Source organism: Orbicella franksi, chromosome 5, assembly GCF_964199315.1.
Source record: "Orbicella franksi chromosome 5, jaOrbFran1.1, whole genome shotgun sequence".
In the NCBI taxonomy this organism is placed as follows: Eukaryota; Metazoa; Cnidaria; class Anthozoa; order Scleractinia; family Merulinidae; genus Orbicella; species Orbicella franksi.
Window position 1 is genome coordinate 31,985,786 of NC_138149.1, and position 22,916 is coordinate 32,008,701.

General features: G+C 37.7%; 2 protein-coding genes across 2 annotated transcripts; both read right to left on the minus strand.

The window, feature by feature from the left end:
• Nucleotides 1-31: 31 nt before the first annotated feature.
• LOC145488264 (QRFP-like peptide receptor) lies at nt 32-6,853 on the minus strand. Its single transcript, XM_081467092.1, has one exon. It carries the CDS (start codon nt 1,255-1,257, stop codon nt 289-291), a length of 969 nt encoding a protein of 322 aa, XP_081323218.1. The 5' UTR covers nt 1,258-6,853; the 3' UTR covers nt 32-288.
• A 10,226-nt stretch (nt 6,854-17,079) lies between these two features.
• LOC145487948 (uncharacterized) lies at nt 17,080-19,800 on the minus strand. Its single transcript, XM_081466716.1, has 3 exons — nt 19,772-19,800; nt 18,276-18,445; nt 17,080-18,050 (listed from the first exon to the last, which is right to left on the minus strand). Exons 1-3 carry the CDS (start codon nt 19,798-19,800, stop codon nt 17,080-17,082), a joined length of 1,170 nt encoding a protein of 389 aa, XP_081322842.1.
• Nucleotides 19,801-22,916: the final 3,116 nt, after the last annotated feature.

The window sequence follows — 22,916 nt, forward strand, 5'->3', positions numbered from 1 at the left end:
AATAGAAAATAGTATTGAGATAAACAAATAGTATTTACAAGACTTAAAACGAACTATAACTTCGAATATAAGAAAATTACAAATGGAGTTTTCATAATAACTACAAAATGATTGTAAACTCAGTGTTCAAAGAAAGGTTTAAAACCGTTCTGCAAAGTTTCTTAAAGTTATACTGTTCATGGAATACGATTCAAAGCAGTTTTAAATTCATGTTTTTTACAAGTTTCAGGTCGACTGATCCTCTCGACTTTTAAGAAGTATCATCAATTAAGCTGTTGTTTTAAATAATCATTTATCTAAAAAGAGTCTTAAGCCCATACGATAATTTCTACTGAAAATAAAACAGATGCAAGGATTCATAGCACAATTTGTGCGAGCCATAAAAAAGGCAACAACGGAAAAGTATTGGAAGCCACAAGACGACCATATATCCGATACAAAAACGAAGAGAAGCCAGAGTATAGCTACGGGCAGCATGCATGCTGCAAACCCTAACACAATAGCAATGGACATCTTTAACACATTTCTTTCCCTTTGTTGGCGTTGTTGTCCAGCGTTGGCCGATTGTTCACCTGGAATCTTCTGTGACTTGAGCTTTACATAGATGGTAATGTAAAGTGTGGTTATCAAGAGCAACGGGATAAATACGAATGTAACAAACCACGACACTAAGTAATTCTCATTGGATGAGGACTCTCCAAAGGCTTCTTTCCAACGCAGCGTACACCTCAACCCTCCTGGATATTCAACAAGTTTCACTGCGAAGAGATATGGGGAGTTGATAGCCAACGCGACGATCCAAGTGGCGAGAATGAAGAACGGGCGCAGCTTTGAACTAATGAGTGGGGAACGGAGGGGATATACCACAGCTCCAAATCGATCCACTGCTATCAGAACCAGGCTCTGAATAGACACAGAAAAGGATACACTTGGTAAGAAGTCAACCAGCTTACATAAGACCTGGCCAAGAGGACCACCGATCAGCCAGGAGTTTATGTAGTACGATTGAATATCCCGAGGAATCAAGAAAATCGGAAACAGCAGATCGGACATGGCCATGTTTACGATTAAAAAGTTGATGGGTTTTCTCAAGGTTTTCGTCTTGTAGACAATTATTCCGATGATGGTGTTCCCAGCCAGCGACACAAGAAAAATCATGCAGTAAGCAAAGGTCATGCCGATTTTTTCTGCTGTAGGATTCCTGTAGCAGGTCGATGGCTGTGTTGCATTCATCGTTGAGTTCAAGTTTCCCGACATAGTCGTTCAGTTTCTTTTTCCGCTCTTACGCTCACAAATGAGTTTTCTTCTGATTTGGTCTCTTATTAAGGTCACTCTATTTATGTGCTACTGAAGCGGCTGGGATAAATGTTTCGCTTCTTGTAGTTATTTGCGTGAAAACATATACGGTATGGCAATGTCCACAATCTAATGATGGGCAGATCCACTGCCTTTTTATAAGTCTTGCGACAATAATTAGGCTTGTTATTGCATGCGCAGCTCGCCACCCAAAAGTGACCTATCAGCTTGTGCCACAAATTGCTTTTAATTTTTTATGTTTTTCTTAAATTTCACTGCTGGGCCAGATGAAATACCGACAGCTGTTTTCCTTTTTTCACTTTATTCTGTAGTCTATGATAAACAGTCTTCCATCAAATTTTTCATCCCGACAAGTCATGGAGAACACAGGATTTTCAACACTTGAGCTCAATTAAATCATCCTGATGCCCGAGCAGAGACTGCTTATTGGAGTTTAAAGTTAGAAATTTTAATTTCCAGTATACTGACATCGTAAACCGCTTAATCAACGGCTGCCCCGCAAATGCGTTCATTCTGCAGAGACATGAAGCTTTCTCAAGTGTCAGTATTATCTCAAGTCAGTCTCTTAACAAAAAGGCTCCTTCTGTGCAAACCGTGCATTGCGTATGAATTTTTCAACCGCTGATATCTTCTGAATCACATTAAAACTTGAGTTCTATAAGTTTCTATAAAAAGTGTTTCCACCTGTCTACATAAAGAGAAAGATCTGGGTGAAGACGGGAGACCGAGGAGAGGGCGTTTGGTTTGTTTTCTTAAAATAAACAAGAGACTAAAAAGTTTAAATATTGATGTCGAACAAAGAACTGCTTAATTGCTTTCTTATTTATCCCTTTTCTTAAAACTCCCACCAGTTCCAAGGGGTAGGATGACTGGAGCAGCTTAACCCGTATGTGCCTTTCATGATTACTTTAGATTTTGCCCGGCGAAATTCGTATTTCACTTCATATCAGTTACGTCTCCGGCTCATTATATTATTTTTAATACGACTTGTTAAGACTGCTAAGGTGAAAGAACTACTCTATTCATATTCTACTAAAACCTCGTGGTTTCAGATTTCTCTCTCGGAGAGTGCAAGTCGAACATACTTCTGAAATTCACTGTTTTGCCAGTTTTGCGAGAATTTCTGGCCTAACATGAAATGTTGTAAAGTATATATTTCTGTTCTGAGACGATCATGTCATAGTTTAAGTCGTTCAAGAACACCTGGAAGATTTTTAATGATCTTGTGGTATAAATTTAAATTACCTTGTCGTAAAGACTGTTTTCACATTATTATCTTGCCCTTTTTTTACAATCTGATTGTTGCAGCTTAACCTTTTAGTATTTGAATTTACTTCCTTTATTTTTACGTTGGTCTTATTGCAATGCAAGTCAGGAAAAGCAGGTCTGATAAAGAGGATTCAACGCAAATTAAAAGCGCTGTAAAATGTCTTAAATTCGTTTAGTATCCAGTTCTACCATCCTTTAGACATAATTCAATACCAAGTGTGATCAACTTTTTCTGTGTGTCAAGAACATGTAAATGAAAAGCACCGCTATAATAACCATAATACAGAAAATGTTCGCCCATCTTAACTTGCAAACAGCTGGTTAAGGTGAATGTCAAATCAAGTTAAAACGAAGACTCGAAGCATAACCATTATTTTATATTATTCATTCCTGATATCAAGATATCATTTAAATTGTGTTTTATGTCTGTAAGCAGCCGCTAAAGCTTCTAGCTACAAGATTGCGCACACCGGGTCAGACTGGAACCCGTCTAAGTTCTACGGCTTCTATCTTCAGTATCTGTAATAGTCTATGTTCTTATCTTCTATGTTTTTCAGGTTCACTAGGTGACGTGAAAGGATTTGTATATCTTTCCTCTTAGCTTTTTCTTTAGAGTAATGTTTTTTTTTCACTCAATAATATCCCAGTTAGCGTTTTATGTTGCATTTAAAGCAGGTGTCTGCAGCATGGAAAATATTTGCTTTTCCACGCGATAACATCGTGCAAATGCATCCAGTTTATGCTTCCCACACAGTCAACAGACAGTGAGTTAATTAGGCGTCAGTTTATAGATATTCTTCTTTTCTGAGGAAACTAAGTGAACAAAAGCCTCGCCGCCTTTATAATTTTAAGCAAAATCTGATAAAACACTTACATATCAGAGAGTAGTTACCTAAATTTCAATATTGCAGAATATATAATTTCAATTCATCTGTGTTCACAATAAAGCTACTGTCACCTGAATTTTTAGCGTAAAACATTATTTATTTTAATATTCTAGCTTTTGTTCTAAATTTTCTCTGCCTATCTTTTCAATGTAGGTCAAAGATAATAAACTACTGAACATATTGGCTTTATGATTTTGTTTTATTAAACTCTAACATACAGCACTGACAGTTTAACTAGCAATTACGTGCTCCTCTTAATAAGAAAAATCGTTCCTCAATTTGTTTTGATAACGCCAATCGTGTAAATTCTTGTCATTTTAAGTCATGTCACACTCTCCTTTTAATTCAACGGCCTTATTCAAGAGGCCGCAAAATATTAGTGATAATACAGAGTCTTGCACCTGATTAGAATTAGCCTCTAAAGCTGGTGGGATTTCACGCGCATGTGCTTTGTTTTGGCGGCGGAGGCTCAAAAGGAATAAAACTGACCTCTAAAGTTCGATGAAGCACCCTTAAAAAACATGCTTGCCACAAAAAGGTCAATTTATGTAATCAAATAACTGACACACCAAAATGCTCCCTGAATAGTTTCATGAAAAGTCAGAAAGTTTGATTGCTATAGATGGAATATTATTTAAGTTTAAAATCAGCGGAGGCACTTCAAGCCCACACCGACCCCTCCCATGAGCTAAAATGGGTTAATAAAGTGTTGATCAGTACATAGTCCCAAATAAAATATGTGGGAAAAGACTGTGTGTGTGTAAATTATTTTGTGGTCATTCATGCACTTGAATGGCCGTTGACAAACCCAACAAATGTCGGCATTATAACTTTGAGAATGTGTTCTGAGCTTTTCACAAATTTACAAAACAAGAATTTTTTTGTGAATTTATTGGAATATATAGTCATCGGGAACATGATCCAAAAACAGACATGTTTGAATTTAGTTACAGCCTGCGTAACAAGCGTTCCCCTATAACAAAAGCTTTTCTGCATTCTGACCGCGCGCGAATTGGAACGATAGCAAAAAAATTCCTGCTTTGTCTATTAATTTGCTCTCGTTCCAAGTTGCGTACTTTCAAAATGCGGAAGACGCCCTTCGTACGGGAGCGCTTGCTATGCAGGCTAGCTTAGGAGCTCGCCCCTGAAAACTATAATTCGAGCGCTCAGTGACAAGTTGTCAATCAATACTGAAATGAACTCAGCCGTGAAAATCAGAGGACGTTTTTCAGAATCGAGAGGTTTCCGGGCAGACGTTCCGTCTCTCACCCCACCACCTCCTGCTTCGTCGATCTTTTTGCTCTCGCTTTAAGAGTTAACTTAAGGCTCCCTATCAAAGCGAGCCCTGGTGCAACCCAATTCATATGAAAATGAGTAAATAAATAAATAAACAAACAAATAAACAAACAAATAAATAAATAAATAAATAAAATCCTTTACTTAAAACACGATTATCGTTTAAGCACTACGTGCTTGAGGGTTTGATTTGTATGTGAATGAAATCTCATTTTCATATGAAAGGATGGGCACCAAGACTCGCATTGAGAAAGAAATGTCGACTTTCCTAAAAGCGAATCATTCAACCAAAACTTCCGGAATTTCAGGGAGGAAAGTCAGATATAACAGTAATTCACGGTAAGAATTTTGCGAAAAAATTCGTTGCCTTACCTCGCAAGGTTCTTTTCCGGAAATTTCGCAAAATGCCGTTGCATTCGTCACCGGAAATTTCCGGAAATTCAAACCGTTATCTTTTGTTGAATGGGTTTTCGCATAAGAATGGTATTGATTTTTGAGAAAACAATTGACTCAATAGCATAGAGCTGCTTGTGAAACACTCAGAGAACACAATCATTTTCCGGCTGTGAGCTGAATTCTACATTCAAACCAACCAGAAGTAATGTTTGCTTGGTGGTACTCTGTCACAACCTGCTAGCAATCCAAATTTGTTAAACATGTTAAAACTACTCGCGTAGGCTTCCACTCGAGGTGCAAGTCAAAGAAACAAATTGTGTGATATAGTTCTAACCGTAAGTTCTAAGGAAGTTGCTCTTCTGTACCAAACTGCAGCAAACTTGCTGAAAGATACAGTTTCCATTCCTACGAGTTGCAATCATCATCTTCCCCGAATGAGCTGTTTGGTGAGTGTGACTGAAGTTGCATTTGTCAAGGTAGCAAAGTTGATCGAGTTAATGTAAATGAACCCCTACGGTTTCCTGCTGTACATAAACTGAAAATTTACGAAAGACCAAGAATTGCGTGCAAGTTTATTCTTTTGTCTGCGGAGCCTCAAAAGAAATAAAAACCTCTAAAGTTCGATGAAACACCCACTAAAAACACGTTTGCCACAAAAACGTCAAGTCACATGACCAAATAATTGATACACCAAAATGCTCCCTGAGTAGTTTTTTCTAAAAGTCATAAAGTTCGACCTCTATAGCTGGAACATTATTTAAGTAACAAAAGTTTGAAAAGATTGCAAGCACTTTGTGCCCACACCCCTCCCACCTGCTAAAACGCGTGAAGTGTTGATCATTCCGTGGACCCAAATGAAATATGTGGAAAAGGACTGTGCGTAAAATGTTTTTGTGGTCATTCATTGCACTCGAATGACCGTTGACAAACCCAACAAATGTCGCATTATAACTTTGAGGATGTGTTCTGAACTTTCCACAAATTCGTGACAACAAATGATTTTCCTTCGTGAATTTTCGAATTTACCTGTGGAGGCTGATACCGTTAAAAATTAAGCAGGATTTGAAAGTATTCTCCGTTTTTGACTCGGCGAAAGTTTCGTGAGATTAGCAAGGATGTATTTTAACAGAAGCTAGATGACTAGATGTTCCATGTATTCTCGAATTTAGAGACAGCTGAGATGTCCTAAGGCAATTTCCACTTGGCTTGTGGCAAAGAGGCAAAGATGATAAACGTCCATCAGAACTTAATGTTTTTCAGGACTGTTGGCTCTGAAAGTCAACTGTATGATTGCTAAGAAACCGCTGTAATCCTTAACATAGTGAAAATCGCATTAAGTACGAAGTTCGTATATAAACCATTACATATGCCTTGTAAGGCTAATAACTTCAGAATTTGGATAAATGTCCACATATCCCGTAACGGTACCGGTGTCCCAGGCCGTCCCAGGTATGTCAGCGGGATATGAGAATCAGGCTTTGGTCTCCTCTCTGATTGGCAGCCGCGTTTTCCCGCAATTTTCTTCTACTGTCTCCAGGTCAAGGGAAAACTTTTTTTATAAAATAAATACACATTGGCAAGATCGTTCTAACAGAAAAAAAATACGAAAACTAGGCTGAGGTTATAAGGGCGTTTAAAGAGGAGTCCCAGGTTATGGACATATTTGACCTCGCCTTTGACATGACATGACGTTGGATCAAAGTTGTACAAAGTCGTAGTGTCTTTGAACGCCTTTCACTGACCTCGCCTTTGACAGGGAACAAATTTATGGCAAGTCCATAATCATGTGTACCGTGAATGCATCTGCGGTCGAATGTCAACCGATACCCTCGATCGATACTCTATCGACAATTTAGCGGCACCTCGGTTGACATCTCGATCGACACTGCATCGACATCTCGGTCGACAGTCCACTAATTTTCGATCAATGCATATGAGTCAGTCGACACTCGCCGACTATCGACCGACTGTTGATCGAGTGTCGACCAAGTATCGATTGGGATGTCGATCGATATTTGGTTCCTCCTTTGACGTGCGTCAAGAGTTTGGATCAAAGCTATGATCATATTTGACCTCGTCTTTAACGAATATCAAATATACAGTAAATCCAATTTTTTGGAGATCTACCCATCGCCTGGAGTGCTCCAGGAGTATGCTGCACATCAACTCCTTCCTTCCTCTCAGGTTTATAAGTCAACGAACCTTTCTGGTAATGATTAATGGCGCTAAGTCGCGAGTGCGTAAAGGCTACCTTCGACTGTGCTCGACTTTGCCGTCTCCTTAGCCGCACGAGTGGGAAGATGACAGGCGCAGCCCAGCCCATGCGGAGAACTGACTTGGCGGCCTGGACGGAGTAAACCAGCTGAACTTTGTCGAGTATCATTGTCAGGTAAAACACTTGTCTTTATTGTTGTCCTAGAATGTCTAGTTTTTTTAGACATTTATCTGTTAGGCTAAATGAGTAGTGTCATGTAAGAAGGCACTAAGTTTTGCCAACCGTCAAATAAGGGTTACTTACCCCGTCAACAGGGAAATGGGAAAATTTATTTTGGTGGTCCACCCTCAGTGTTTTTTTTGGTTGAATCATATGTAAGTAAGTAAGTAAGTAAGTAAGTAAGTAAGTAAGTAAGTAAGTAAGTAAGTAAGTAAGTAAGTAAGTAAGTAAGTAAGTAAGTAAGTAAGTAAGTAAGTAAGTAAGTAAGTAAGTAAGTAAGTAAGTAAGTAAGTAAGTAAGTAAGTAAGTAAGTAAGTAAGTAAGTAAGTAAGTAAGTAAGTAAGTAAGTAAGTAAGTAAGTAAGTAAGTAAGTAAGTAAGTAAGTAAGTAAGTAAGTAAGTAAGTAAGTAAGTAAGTAAGTAAGTAAGTAAGTAAGTAAGTAAGTAAGTAAGTAAGTAAGTAAGTAAGTAAGTAAGTAAGTAAGTAAGTAAGTAAGTAAGTAAGTAAGTAAGTAAGTAAGTAAGTAAGTAAGTAAGTAAGTAAGTAAGTAAGTAAGTAAGTAAGTAAGTAAGTAAGTAAGTAAGTAAGTAAGTAAGTAAGTAAGTAAGTAAGTAAGTAAGTAAGTAAGTAAGTAAGTAAGTAAGTAAGTAAGTAAGTAAGTAAGTAAGTAAGTAAGTAAGTAAGTAAGTAAGTAAGTAAGTAAGTAAGTAAGTAAGTAAGTAAGTAAGTAAGTAAGTAAGTAAGTAAGTAAGTAAGTAAGTAAGTAAGTAAGTAAGTAAGTAAGTAAGTAAGTAAGTAAGTAAGTAAGTAAGTAAGTAAGTAAGTAAGTAAGTAAGTAAGTAAGTAAGTAAGTAAGTAAGTAAGTAAGTAAGTAAGTAAGTAAGTAAGTAAGTAAGTAAGTAAGTAAGTAAGTAAGTAAGTAAGTAAGTAAGTAAGTAAGTAAGTAAGTAAGTAAGTAAGTAAGTAAGTAAGTAAGTAAGTAAGTAAGTAAGTAAGTAAGTAAGTAAGTAAGTAAGTAAGTAAGTAAGTAAGTAAGTAAGTAAGTAAGTAAGTAAGTAAGTAAGTAAGTAAGTAAGTAAGTAAGTAAGTAAGTAAGTAAGTAAGTAAGTAAGTAAGTAAGTAAGTAAGTAAGTAAGTAAGTAAGTAAGTAAGTAAGTAAGTAAGTAAGTAAGTAAGTAAGTAAGTAAGTAAGTAAGTAAGTAAGTAAGTAAGTAAGTAAGTAAGTAAGTAAGTAAGTAAGTAAGTAAGTAAGTAAGTAAGTAAGTAAGTAAGTAAGTAAGTAAGTAAGTAAGTAAGTAAGTAAGTAAGTAAGTAAGTAAGTAAGTAAGTAAGTAAGTAAGTAAGTAAGTAAGTAAGTAAGTAAGTAAGTAAGTAAGTAAGTAAGTAAGTAAGTAAGTAAGTAAGTAAGTAAGTAAGTAAGTAAGTAAGTAAGTAAGTAAGTAAGTAAGTAAGTAAGTAAGTAAGTAAGTAAGTAAGTAAGTAAGTAAGTAAGTAAGTAAGTAAGTAAGTAAGTAAGTAAGTAAGTAAGTAAGTAAGACTTTATTTTACGAGGGTAACATTTGACAGTATTAAAACTGATAACCTAATGGCCCTCAAAAATTAAAATTTTAGAAAAAGAAAGAAATAGTACAATCGTAACAATATTAAAAATAATTAAAATAAAATAATTAAGCCTACATACATCGTAAAGTACTTACAAAATGTGATTATTTACAAATTTTAAAGAAATTTACAGGAATAGTTTGCTAAGAATTTGATTATCTAAAATTATTTTAAAAAGGGAGCGCTTAAAATTTTTTACACTGGTACTCTGTTTGATGTCCACACTTAATTTGTTCCATTCTTTCGTGGCTCGCACGGCAAACGCTCGACCCCCTTCAGTAATTCTCTTAAATCGTGGGCACATTAAGTTTATATTACAAAAACGGGTTGATCTATTATGAGTGTCAGAGTTTCTGATAAGTAAATCATTTATATATTCTGGGGTATTGCCATTCAGCCTTTTGTAGGTTAGAGCGCATCGATTTATATATGATTCAGCATAAAAGGGAACCCACTTTAAGGTGTTAAATAAGCCGACGGAAGGTGCTGTTCTTTCGGCATCGAGGATAATTCTAGCCGCACGTTTTTGAAGACGCAGGACTTTCATAAGATTTTCTTTACTGCAAGAAGTCCAAATCGTGCTACCGTAAAGCATTTCAGGTTTAATGATCGTAGAGTAGTATATGTCTCGTTGATTGCGTTTCAAATAAGGACTTATGTGACGAAGGAGTCCAATACGTTTCGCCAACTTTTTGCATAACTCCTCAATCTGCCGATTAAATGAAAGATCCTGATCTAAAGTTACCCCAAGAAGTTTGAAATCAGTAACATGTTCAATATTACTTCCATTCAAGTTAATATCTACTGAAGTAGAGGCGACAAGGTTCCGCAAACGTTTGCCTGTTACCAGCATGGACTTCGTTTTCTGAGAGTTAATAAACATTTTGTTTCGTGCCGACCACTCATCTAAACGTTTGAGATCTTGATTGAGAGCCTGTGCCAGATGAGGAACATTTTCCCAGCTAGAGCATTTTGATAGAGTTGTATCATCAGCATAAACATCCAGTGTTGAATCACGTATACTTAAAGGCATGTCATTTACAAACAATAAGAAGAGAATGGGTCCTAAGATTGATCCTTGAGGCACTCCTTGTAACAACTGTTTACTGGTGGAACAGCAGCCATTTATACGCACATATTGTTTTCTTCCAGTGAGATATGACCCAAACCACTTTAATGATAAATCGTTGGCCCCATAAATAGATAGCTTCTTAAGTAAAAGCTCGTGATTTATTACATCGAAAGCCTTTCTAAAATCGACAAAAGCTAAGCCAGTAACCATATCATTATCCATATTAAAGAGCAGTTCGTCAGTTAATTTAATCAGCGCCGTTTCCGTGGAATGATTTGGTCGAAAAGCTGACTGGAGGTTGTATAGCAAATCACAGCTGTGTAGGTGTTTGAAGAGAGATGCTGCAACGTGTAAATCATATGACAGAGCAAACTAACATAATTTGGCTATCTACAATACTTGGACCCCCAGTATCGTGGAAATCACGGGCCAGACAAATTCTAAATCACTACCTTTTAAAGGGGGTTCTTTTTAAATGCCAATTCGCCATGACTTTGTCGCCAAGGGAGGTTTCTAACCGTCATATTTTGAAAACCAGACCTCTTAAGGATAAGCTTTTTTGCACGGGTTTGTTCCATTGAAGACTCCTGCAAAAGATTCAAATCACGGCCATATTTGACTAGTCATGTGACCAGAATGGTAAGCACCCTGGGAGTCACGTGATGACTTTGAGCTGAGCACACGTTTCTTTCGGTGCTCCGCGCTAAACCGAAAATTCTCAAGGAACGAACAAATTCTTTGACCTGTCCGTTATCCGCTCGTCTGTTGTTTAGAAACATGCCCAACCCTTAGGATCAAAATGCTGAGAAAAAAACGAGCGAGAGGAAAAGACTAAGAGTTAACAGCTTGACTTCAACTGAAGACAACGAGAACGACGCCATTGTTGAGCTCACGGCCTCCGAATTTCAGCGCATTATCAGCAGAGTTGCTAAAATTGAAGAAGAATCGAAACACCGAGAAGCCCGCATCACCCAGTTGGAGAGAGAATTAACCTTGGCCAAAGAAGAAATTAAAGAGCTTAAGTTTACATCCCAGCAACTTGAAAGTTCACTTGAATTCACTCAGAAAGACCAAGAGGAAGCATTTGAACGCATCAACGAGTGCGAGCGAGAACAAGCCGCGCACGGCAATAATATAGTTAAACAAGAAATCTACAGCCTTAGATGGAATTTATTGTTCTATAAAATACCCCAGCAACACGAAGAAAACTGTGCAGTGTTGATTAAGCAAGTTGTCATCAACAAGCTCAAAATGGTTCCGTCCGAAGTCGAATCCTTTATGTTTTGCGGTGTTGACCGGTTGGGAAGACGTCGCCGCGGACGAACAAGGCCCATAATTGCCCGTTTCACATGCCGCGCCGACAGAGACAAGGTCTGGAAGTTACGCAGAAACCTAAAGGAATCTCAAGTCAACGTCGGTGAAGACCTCCCGAAGCGCGTCCAGGATCTAAAGAAAAATGTCTTGGTCCCTGCTATGAACAAAGCAAGAAGAGTGCCAAGAAACAAAGCACACGTAAGCGGCGATAAACTCATTATCAACGGAAAAGCGTATTTCCATTACAACATTCCAGCCCGGTGGCTGCCCTCCAATTCTGAAGATCAAGAAGAAGAACAAGAAGGCCTCAATGCTTCAGCGACAGATTTTACAGACAATACGCCCGACGGTTGAGTGAGTATAGTTATGAGGCGAGCAGATCAGAACACTTATCTATTTTGCTAGTTCCTTTACTTGAATTTTGGTATTTTTTTTTTTGCGGAGTACCCTCGATTTTATTTGTATTACACGATGACCAACACGCACACCGTTGTCCAAGTTTGCGTCCAGGCCACAAGAGCGTATTTTATTTTTCTTTGCTTCTTTAATTTTACTGTGAAAATCTTTAATTTTGTTACAAGTAGTAACAATATTTTTGCGTTTTGGTTTTTGATGTTTCGTATATGTTTTTGTCCTTCCACCATATGCAAATTATACCAGATTCCTCAACTAAAAGCTAAAAATGCTAAACTCTTTCTGACACGTGCACCTTTCGTAGTTTATAATTATATGTCAAAATCAAGACCTGTTGGTCTACTAAACCCCACAGGGAACTTCGTCAAAGGTACATTTTTGTTTTCTTGGTCTCCAAAATTTACCTTGGTATCTTTTGTTCGGAATCTTCACGCTTAACCTAAAATGTCTCTTTCTTAATGTAAGAGGACTCAACAAATCGATAAAAAGACGCTCCATCTTCAGATGGCTTCACAAACAAAATAAGGATGTAATTTTCCTTTAGGAAACGTACAGCTCAAACGTAACCGCCAAATCTGGGAAAATGAATGGGGCGGGAAAGTTCTTTACAATCACGGAACGTGTCACAGCAAAGGTGTTATGATTTTACTAAACCCCAAATTAGATTGCCAAATTGAGGAAGAAGTAAGAGACAAAAAAGGAGGTTTCTTGGTGCAAGAATAACCCTTGATGATGTTCAGATCGTTTTAGCTAATGTTTATGCTCCAAATGACACAACACATCAAGTGCTATTCCTTAAAGAAATACAAAAACTTCTTAGCAACTTTGCACAGGAAAAAATCATTATTGGCGGCGACTTCAACTGCGCGCTTTCACCAAATGACAAAGACGGAGGGAATCCCACCTCAAAAAGGCTACCGGTCATAAAAGAAATTGACAATTTATGTCACCTTTACGGCTTGTGTGACATTTGGCGCTTCTTAAATCCCACAGCTAAACAATTCACATGGAGAAACAAGTCTTTTAAAGTCTAGTGTCGGCTTGATTACTTTCTAGTCTCAAAGCAGCTTAGCAGCATTACGACTAGCTGTGATATCTTTTCCGCACCAAACACAGATCATTCTGCAGTACAAATACATCTCTTGAGTGATGATTTGAAACAACAAAGAGGACCCGGTTTCTGGAAATTTAATTCCTCCCTTCTCGAAGACAAGCAATATATTTCTAACTTGCGCGAAAACTTAACACACTTTGTAGAGAAATACCGTGACATTGAAGATTTAGGCTTAAAATGGGACCTCGTCAAAATGGAAATCCGAGGTTTTACCGTCAAATTTTCCTTCAAAAAAGAATGAATGAATTATTTTTAAAAGCTGAAAAAGGTAAAAACAACAGGCATATAATATGCGAACTCAATTCAACTCGGGTTCGTCTAGGAAAAATAACGGCTCTCAAAACTCGCGGCACTATCCTTAGGAGCCGTACAAGATGGCTTGAGCAAGGGGAACGCAACAACAAATATTTTTTAAACCTTGAAAAACGAAATTACTCTAAAAAACTAGTCTCCAAACTGAAACTTCAAAATGGTTCAGTCCTAACTAACCAGTTCGATATTTTAGAAGAACAAAGCAAATTTTACCAATCTTTATATAATTCGCAAAAATCTGATAGCGCCAACGAACCTGATGATGATGTGTTCTTTAATCCCAACAACCTTTCTACTTTGTCCGACAACGAGCAAGCTTTATGTGAAGGTTTGATCACAGAAATTGAGGCCTTTAAAGCCCTAAAAGAATTCGCTGTAGCCAAATCTCCCGGTACCGACGGCTTAACAACTGAGTTTTTAAAATTTTTCTGGCCAGAGCTAAAATCGCTGATTGTTGGAAGTTTTGACTACGCGTTCACAAACGGCTCCTTGTCGATATCCCAACGACGAGGCATAATCTCTCTTATTCCCCCAAAAAATAAAGATAAAACCATTCTTGAAAATCTTCGACCAATATCTCTTTTGAACGTTGATTACAAAATTCTCACTAAAGTTTTAGAAAATCGCTTAGAAAAAGTATTACCAAAAATAATAAATCCCGACCAAACTGGCTATGTAAAAGGACGCTACATTGGTGAAAATATCCGATTAATTCAAGATCAAATGTTTTATCTGCAAAAAGAAAATTCTCCTGGCCTGGCCGTTTTTGTGGCTTTCCGGAAAGCTTTCGATACCATTGAGTGGAATTACTTAGACAAAGCACTCATGCTCTTCAACTTTGGGCCAAATTTTCTACAATGGTTCAGGACTATATACTCCAACATTTCCAGCTGTGTTCTGAACAATGGCCACCCGTCTCACTTCTTTTCTTTAACGCGTGTGGTAAGGCAAGGTTGTCCTCTATCAGGCCTTCTATTTGTTATCGGTCTCGACCTTCTCGGAAGAGCCATAAAAAATCACAATCTCATCAAAGGAATAACATTAGGAAACCACGAAATTAAAACGACCATGTATGCGGATAATACCACAGTTTTTCTCAGTGACACGGAATCTATTAGTCATTTACTTAAACTGCTAAGCCAATTCAAAGTTGTGTCTGGTCTAGAACTCAGTCAATACCTCCAAAACCGAAGCCATGTGGCTTGGCAAGTGGAAAAACAGATCCGACACTCCTTTTAATTTCAACTGGCCTGTCGATCCCATCTGTGCCTTACGTGTATTCTTCTCCTACGACACCACCAAAGCTGATAAGCTTAACTTCGATGAAAAGCTGCGAAATATGAATAGGATTTTAAATATCTGGAAAAATAGGAAACTAACCTTAATTGGCAAAATAAACATCGTCAAAACTATAGCTTTATCAAAAGTAATTTTCAACAGCTCCAATCTTAATTTACCTAAAAACTTGTCTGACACGATTAACAGCATCATCTTTAATTTCATTTGGCAGGGTAAACCCCCAAAATTAAGAGAATGACGATAGTTGGTGAAAAAAATAAAGGCGGATTAAAAATGATCGACTTCGAAGTAATGAACAGCGCGCTAAAAATTGTCTGGATTAAAAGAATATGCCAAAACTCTGACTCCTCTTGGAAAACTCTTATCGAACACTTCTCCAGGGAACGCGGCGGTCTTTCTTTCCTACTAAACTGTAGATATAATGTTTAGTCACTGAATTTGAATAATGTGCCACCCTTCTATCACGCAATATTAAAGTACTGGCAAGAAAACAATTACATTATATTAGAAGACAATACACACAAGCGAAACGAAATTATCTGGAACAATAAAAATATTTTAATAGATAAACAGATGATCTATTTAAAACAATGGCATCGAACTGGAATCATGTACATAAATGACCTGCTTGACGAAAATTTTAACTTCTTATCACTTGACAAATTTCAACGAATGTTTCAGTTACGTGTCCCGTTTACAGCCTACTATGGTTTAACAAGCGCCATTCCACCAAGCTGGAGACGCACAATCAAACGCACAGAAATCGCTATTGAAAATCACAACGCGTCACAAGAACCTCCTCTGTCTAAGAATTTCACCACCCGTGCTGTCTATACAGCAATTATAGACCACTACTGCCAACCCCCAACTGCTGAACCAAAATTACTTCAATATGGTTTTTCGAAAGAATGCTTAAAGAAAGTTTATAACCTTCCCTTTGTTACCACAATCGAAACAAAGCTTCAAATTTTTATATATAAAATCATCCACAACATATTTCCAACTAGGCATTCCCTTTTCCGTATGAAGCTATGCGATTCTGAAATCTGTCAGCTATGCAAAATGCAACTGCAAACATTGCCTCCCTTATTTTACCTTTGTTCTGTAATTTCCAATTTCTTGTCTGTCTTTTTAAAATTGCTGGTTTGAAAAACATAAAAACATAATAACTCTCACCGAACATAATGTCCTTTTTGGTTGGCATGATAACACCACAGAATCAGAAGACATTTTACACTATGTCACCTTGGTAGCCAAGTATTATATCTTTTGTACTATCCAAGACAGCGATGATGTACCCTTTGACGGCTTTCCTTCTTTACTTAAGAGCAAATTGAATACTTCACAACAAATAGCAGTTACGTTAAAAATAAAACCTCCGAAGATGTCAGCAAAAAGTTGAAAGACTTTATTTAAATTTTTTTTTTCATTTTACTTACTTACTTAAGTTATTAAATAATTTAATTAACTCTTAATGAATTTAATTAATTCTTAATTTAGTAATTGATTCCTACTCAAAATGTTGTACTTTGAATTAGTTTGTACTTCTCTTCTTTTTCGTATTGTTTTTTGTAACACACACCATTACCTTCTGTATTATCTTTTGTATCTCCTTTAATTGTCCTATTGTAGTTTATGTTGTATCAATAATAAAAAATAAAAAATAAAAAATAAAAAAGAAATGGTAAGCACCCTAAAACTTAACAGGCATCTAAATCCAAAGCTTTAAATCAGTGTCAATACATTAAGAACGTCCAGGTGCTTAATGCTACGTACGGGTTTTATGAAACTCGCAATATCATTAAAGTTATCAGGTGATAAACCCCCGTATTAAAAGACTTTCTACAATAGCTTTCCTCTGTAACGGGTAAACAGTAATTCCATACGTACAGTTATAAAGAAGGGTAAATTATTTCTGATTCACAAGAAAATTCAGAACTCTTCCTCTTTTCTTCCAAAATTCTAAACGCGCGGCTTAGGACTGGCACTAGTTACGCACGCGAAATCACATTTTTTTCACAGCAAATGTTCCCACATATAAATTTACCATTTAGCACTGCAAAACACTCCAAAATAGCTTTCCCAATTCCTCTAAATATCGCTTTCTGCAATCCCTTAGCAACTGCTCTAAATCTGTAGTTAAGAAGGCCCCCTTAAACGCATGTTAAAAATGTTTCTTCAATTTCAAAGAACAGTTTTCTCCAAATGTGTGAGTTTCACTACTGCGCATGCCCACACCAACCGCTGTTCTACTAAAGCTGCTTTCAGACAACACAAGGAAGTCACACTCGGCTAACATGAAGTGGTCATGTAAAACTCCCATCATACTCTCATCTGAAGGCGGTTTTTCACCTTACTTGAAGGTATCTAAATGTTCTGGCTTATTTTCCGCCGTGATAACCTTCTCTGCAAAGTGTTTTCTCGCATAATCTTTCACCAGAAGACTGTCCGCCGCTAGAAACCATCGCGCATGTTTTTTACCATCAAGACTGAATAGTTTTCGTTCGACTTTCGTTGCACACCAGAAATATTTTTGAAAATCAGACTCAGAAACTCTTGTATGATTCCTCCCGAACGGTGTATCCCCTAGTCGAATATGAATTCCTATGACGAAGGCGCTGTTTTTACGAAGCTTTTTTCTCGTGTTTTGTAAAGCGTTCTGCAAGCGAGGAGTTGTGTGGAACAGGAAATCAAACGCGCAGCCTATCATTGCGTACCGCTGGGAGCCTGGTAACAAGGGGCTGATTTCCATGTCTTGCGCTCGTTGCATCAGATCTTTGTTCTTCTGCATTACGCCTTCCGCAAAATATAAAATCGATGTTACAATTTCCACCGGTTTATCGAAATAAACCTTGAAATTTTCTTTTTTCACCAAATTCACTACTGCTGAGGTGCTTTTTGTTAACCAACCGTCGAGAGCTTTGTTTGTATGACCACCAGTTCTCCAGTAATGTTTGCGTGTTTCCAAAAGTGGAATCGGAAAAGTCCAGTTGATACTCTTTGGCGCCAGAAAGCTTTCTAACGGTTTGAGTGCTTTCCAATGAATCAAAAACGCCCAATCAGTAAGAATTGCCAAATAAAACAACGAGATCATTGCGTAAACTCGGTTGCCGTAACCACAACAGCCTTTGTTTGTCCAAGGACAGGAGTAAACGAGAAATTTCGCTTCTCGCTTGTTGTTGATGATGTCTTGGTGCAGACCTTGATATTTTGACTGCCATTCTTTGCCACAGATATCTGGAGAACTGTAAAGCTTTTGAGTTTGCAATATAGTTTGTGGTCCCTCCTTCGTGGCGCTTACAACTCTTTTATTCGCAGTTTTAGCTGCAATAAACAGAGAAGCACCCTTCATCACGAGGAATTATGGAGTAATATATCAAATGATAAATATAATATAATAAATTCCTCAAGGAACATCTTTCGTTTTTTTTTAAGAACTGTCTTAATACAAGACGTAGTGACATACATTCTTATTTTATTAGAGGTAGCACGAATCTTTTTTTCGAGCAAAAGAGAGACTGTTCGCAGTCTATTGAACATTTGGCTTACCTGGCACAATGATAGTTGCTTTTTTCACTATTTCTTCTTGATACTTAAATATTCCTGTAAAAAGTACCATTGCAATGACTAATATGGCAAGAATGGGCCATCTGAGCATGCGACAAAGACGGCGTGACATCGCTGCTTTGTGGTTGGGACAGTAAGGGCTCAGCTGATGCCTGAAAAAGGAGAAAAAACCGGAATCATTCTAATGCTAATTTGGATAAAGAGAAATATTATAAGAGTAGAATATACCGTAAACTGCCGCTTAAAAGCTTTGCGCTTAAACAACTTCGTAAGGGTTTTTAGATTGGCGTATAAACGGAGGGGCTTATATCCTAACAGGAATAAAATAAACGGTCCGCAAGGCGTACTTGAGGGCTTATGGCTAGTGTTTTCCATTGGGTTGGCGTATTCTAGTCTTACGAGTGGACAATTTCGTGCTAGGAACGTCCTTGAGCCTGCTGTTTTAAGAAGGGCTTTCCACAAGTTGCTCGAGAGTTTCCCAAAAAGTTGCTTGAGATTTCCCAAAAAATTGCTCAAAAGTTGCTTTTTGTAAAGAAGTTGCTCAAAAATTGCCCCCCAAAAAAACAAAAAAAAACCTGTTGCTCTCTTGCTTTATTTGGTCTGATGCAAAAATATGCAAATTGTACGATAAAAGTAAGATTTCTAAGCATTTTTGTGCAATTTTGCGGCGTAACCAGCGTTGCTAAATAACTTTGTCTTCAATTAAAACCAAAAAATGTATGATTAAAGCTACGCATTAACTCGTAAAAATTCTAGTATGAGCTAATAAATTGTTGTTGCTGTTGTCAAGACTTCTAACCATTTTCATGCAATTTAATTGCTGCAATCAGAGTTGCTAAACGCATGTAAACTTGTCCTTAATCTAAACTAACTTATGTTGTACCAGACTACCAGTACACAGAAATGCACGTCATTTTCAAGGCACTGATCGTCCGTCGTTTCTTTCCATCAGGTCTACAATACTCTGGTACTTTTTCTTGCTTTTTGCACTAACTTTCTTTGATTTAATATGTTTCTGGGATGCAATGTGCTTAATAACAGAGCTTTTCGTTTTGTACACGGTTTCCTTGCGTGCACCACATCCGAGTTTACCCGACACCACAGTAAGATGCCGTCCTTTCAGTCCTTTGAAATCATTTTATCTATAATAAATTATAAAAAATTATGACCTTTATCTACCCTCGGCAGTGTTATAGCACAAGTGCTAGTGGGGCCGAGCAAACAACTGAAACAAAGAATCCCAACTGGCCGGAGACAAACCAGTTGGCTCTCCCAAGCACTCACTCATGGATCGGCTCTGGCGCGGACATTTCGCTTTTTTTTTTAGCTGGATTTGCTTGCACTTTGCGTTCTCCTGAAATTGCCGCTTTCGCTGGAGTGCTAAGTCTTGCTCTTGCCTCTGTGGTAACCCTCAAAGGATGTGAATGACTTTCTTCACCAGCTGAGACACTCGACTTTGAATTTTCATTAAAAATTACCGCTGACCTAGCAGCCCGACTGCATGCATCTTGCACCCACGATCTGCCCCAGGGGGAGGGAGGATCTGGTTCCTTTTTCACAGGAAATTCATAAATTGTCTACTAAAACATTGTGAAATATGGAAGCAAGGCCAATTTAAGACCAGGAGACTATACAGGCAAATGATCCCGGACCGCAAATGATCTCCAGACCGCAAAATGATCCCCCAATTGGACCGCAAACGATCCCAGGACCGGAACTGATTCCACCGCAAAAAGTTAGGAATGGCGTGGACTTCATGAAAAGTCTATGGATGGATACATGTTTGTTTAATTATCCTAGGTGAAAACAGGATAAGTACACCAGGTATAATTAAAGCAGCAATATAAAACATTAAGCAGACTGCGCAAAATACCAAATTGACATGTGTTGACTGTATAAATTTTTCGTTTGGGAAACGCACCGTAAAAATAAACATGAACCCTCTGCAATCTAATTAACCACTTACAACTTTTCCCTGTATACTTCTTATAACTGCGTCCTTGGTAGACAGGAGCTTCTATGAAAGTGCACAAGAGTTCTTCGTGCGAGTTTCCCCAGTGTTCTTTAGATAGATTCATAAACGATTTACCTATCTTGAAAGCAGTACAAGTGGAGCTGGTTCTTTTGCTCGTGCAATTTTCTTTTTACTGTCAATAATCTCTTCTGTGCCGTAGGTTGCGCGAAAATGTATGTCAATTCACTTGGGAATTCTCAGTTGTCTCCAACTTATTGACGATATAGTGAACATAGCATGCATCTTAGGCCCGGACCCAATAAATTCATTCAGGAAAGTACCTAGCTAAACTACAAATTTCAAACACAGGATTCCGTGACGTTGGTTTCATGTTTTAAAAAGCTGTGAAATTTGCATTCAAATTGTTAATACTGTGCATTTCGCTTACGTTATCAAAATATTGTAGTATTGCTGTGAAACTCAGAAAAACGTGAAACCAGAAATACTTATGGAATATTATTGCACAGCAAGGAAAAAGCCAGTTAACCTTGAGAAAACTGAACCGCAAACAGGAGCTGTAATCAGTTGTGGTCTTGAAGTTTCAGTCTCGCTTGTCCTGGGGCCCGTTTCTCGAAGGTCCCGAAACGTTTTCGCACCCGGAAAGCCGTAGCGAAATCTTTAAACCTTGTGATTCCATAGCTGTTTTATTCACATGATATTCTTAACATCAAGAGAGGTTCTCTTCATACAAAAAGTTTCAGGCGTTTACACCTCTTTGTTTTTAGATACAGATAAATTAAAAATCGCTTTGCGGGCCCGAAAAGTTTCCGGGGCTTTCGAGAAACGGGTCCCTGCTGAACTTAAATGTGATTGATTAAGTTCACAATTAACCTTTCAGAATCAAATCAAAGTGTTCACAGTTTTCTGAGTTTCACATTAATAAAAGAAATCGATTATATAATTTTTTAATCCACCGTCCAAATTCTTGAGTCCATACATTGCCCTCTTTTATTGCGAGGCGCCATTTCTGGTGCGGAGATCATTTGCGGTACAATTTGGGGATCAATTCCAGTCCTGGGATCATTAATTTGCGGTCCGGGGATCATTTACGGGCATGTACAGCTCGAGATTGCTATTTAAACAATAGAGTGTTTCTGTCGAGGAACTAAATAGTTCCTCGACAGAAACTAGTTGTTAACTATTTATTTCCTTTAGCAAATATGTTAGTTTAAGAACATCAAATTTCCAAGGGACAGCTATCAGACCGATAGTTCCGAGACACTCTATTGTCTTTATTGTTCACCACTAAATTTTCTTCCGTGCACCACTAAAAATCATATTGCATTATTTTCAACTTTTTTAGATGAAAGCCGTTAAAACCAAATGTAAAATTTGAAAAAGAAAACAGACAAAAACCCACTTAATACAATTTCAATTGTTTATTTTCTATAAGCCCGCTTGTTTACAGAAACATTTTCACGGACGAGTACTATCCATCCGGGTATTTTCCTCGGACAGGCACTATGGGTTGATAGTGTCTCTCCGCGGATGAACACTATCGCGTCACGTGATAAATTTAAATCTATAAGAATCGGAGATTATAGGTTATAGTAGTGGTGAACTATAATTAACAATTAGATTTTGAGCTCGAGATTTCTATGAGTTGATAGTTGATGAGACCGAAGGCCGATTCAACTATCACCTCATAGAAATCGAGACCGAATAATCTAATTGTTTTAGTAGAATTCTTACTAGCAATAGATAACAATTTCCAATTATTTCTTGAGGTATTATTAAACTTTGAGCCTGAAAAAGATCGCTCGGATTGAATTGTCATTTAAAATTGAAGTTCTGTGCGCACACGCATCAGTTTTCTCAATAATTTCAACTTTTTTTAAAGTCAATAAACCGGAAAAGTCCTTCGTCTAGACTTCTCAGGAATTTAATTATCCATTTGCATCAAAATTTTCCTCGAAAAAATTTGGAAAAACGAAAAAAACGTCGCCCTTTCCTAGACGACCTCCATCACTGCACACTAATGGCTGATAGTGTTCAATGGCTCAGCCAATCAGATTACAGCATTTGCATTAGTATACAAGTAGAATTCTACTAAAGTGTGATAGTTGACGAGGGCGCAGCCCGAGTCAATTATATAATCTAATTGTTTTAGTACAAATCTACTAGTCGTTCAAAACTTTATCTAAATCCTTTTCACAGACACTTCGAAACGCCAGGAAGCGGCCGTAATTTTGTTAAGGGGGTATGATACCCTAAAATATAGCGATGTTCATGAAAAATTCAGTATCTTGGAAACACCAGACTTAAGACCCTCGAGGACTTGTCAAAAAAACTCTGAAACGGTCTTGCCGAATTTTCTTCGAGATGGGTGTGAAATTTAAGGAAAGTACACAGTGGTATAAGTTTTTTCACGTAGCAACGGCCATAGCAAAGACTGTTTGCTATAAGAGGTAAAGGTAAAGTCTGCATGCGAGCCAAGTGGCCCATCAGGCCGGAGCTTATCCCGGTTTCTGTAGCATGAAGCGACTAGGAGTATTTCTACTCCCCCCGGGATGGGATGCTAGTCCATCGTAGGGTTACCCCCAGCATTAAGTTCGCCGGGACCCATTTATACACCTGGGTGGAGAGAGGCACTGTGAGAGTAAAGTGTC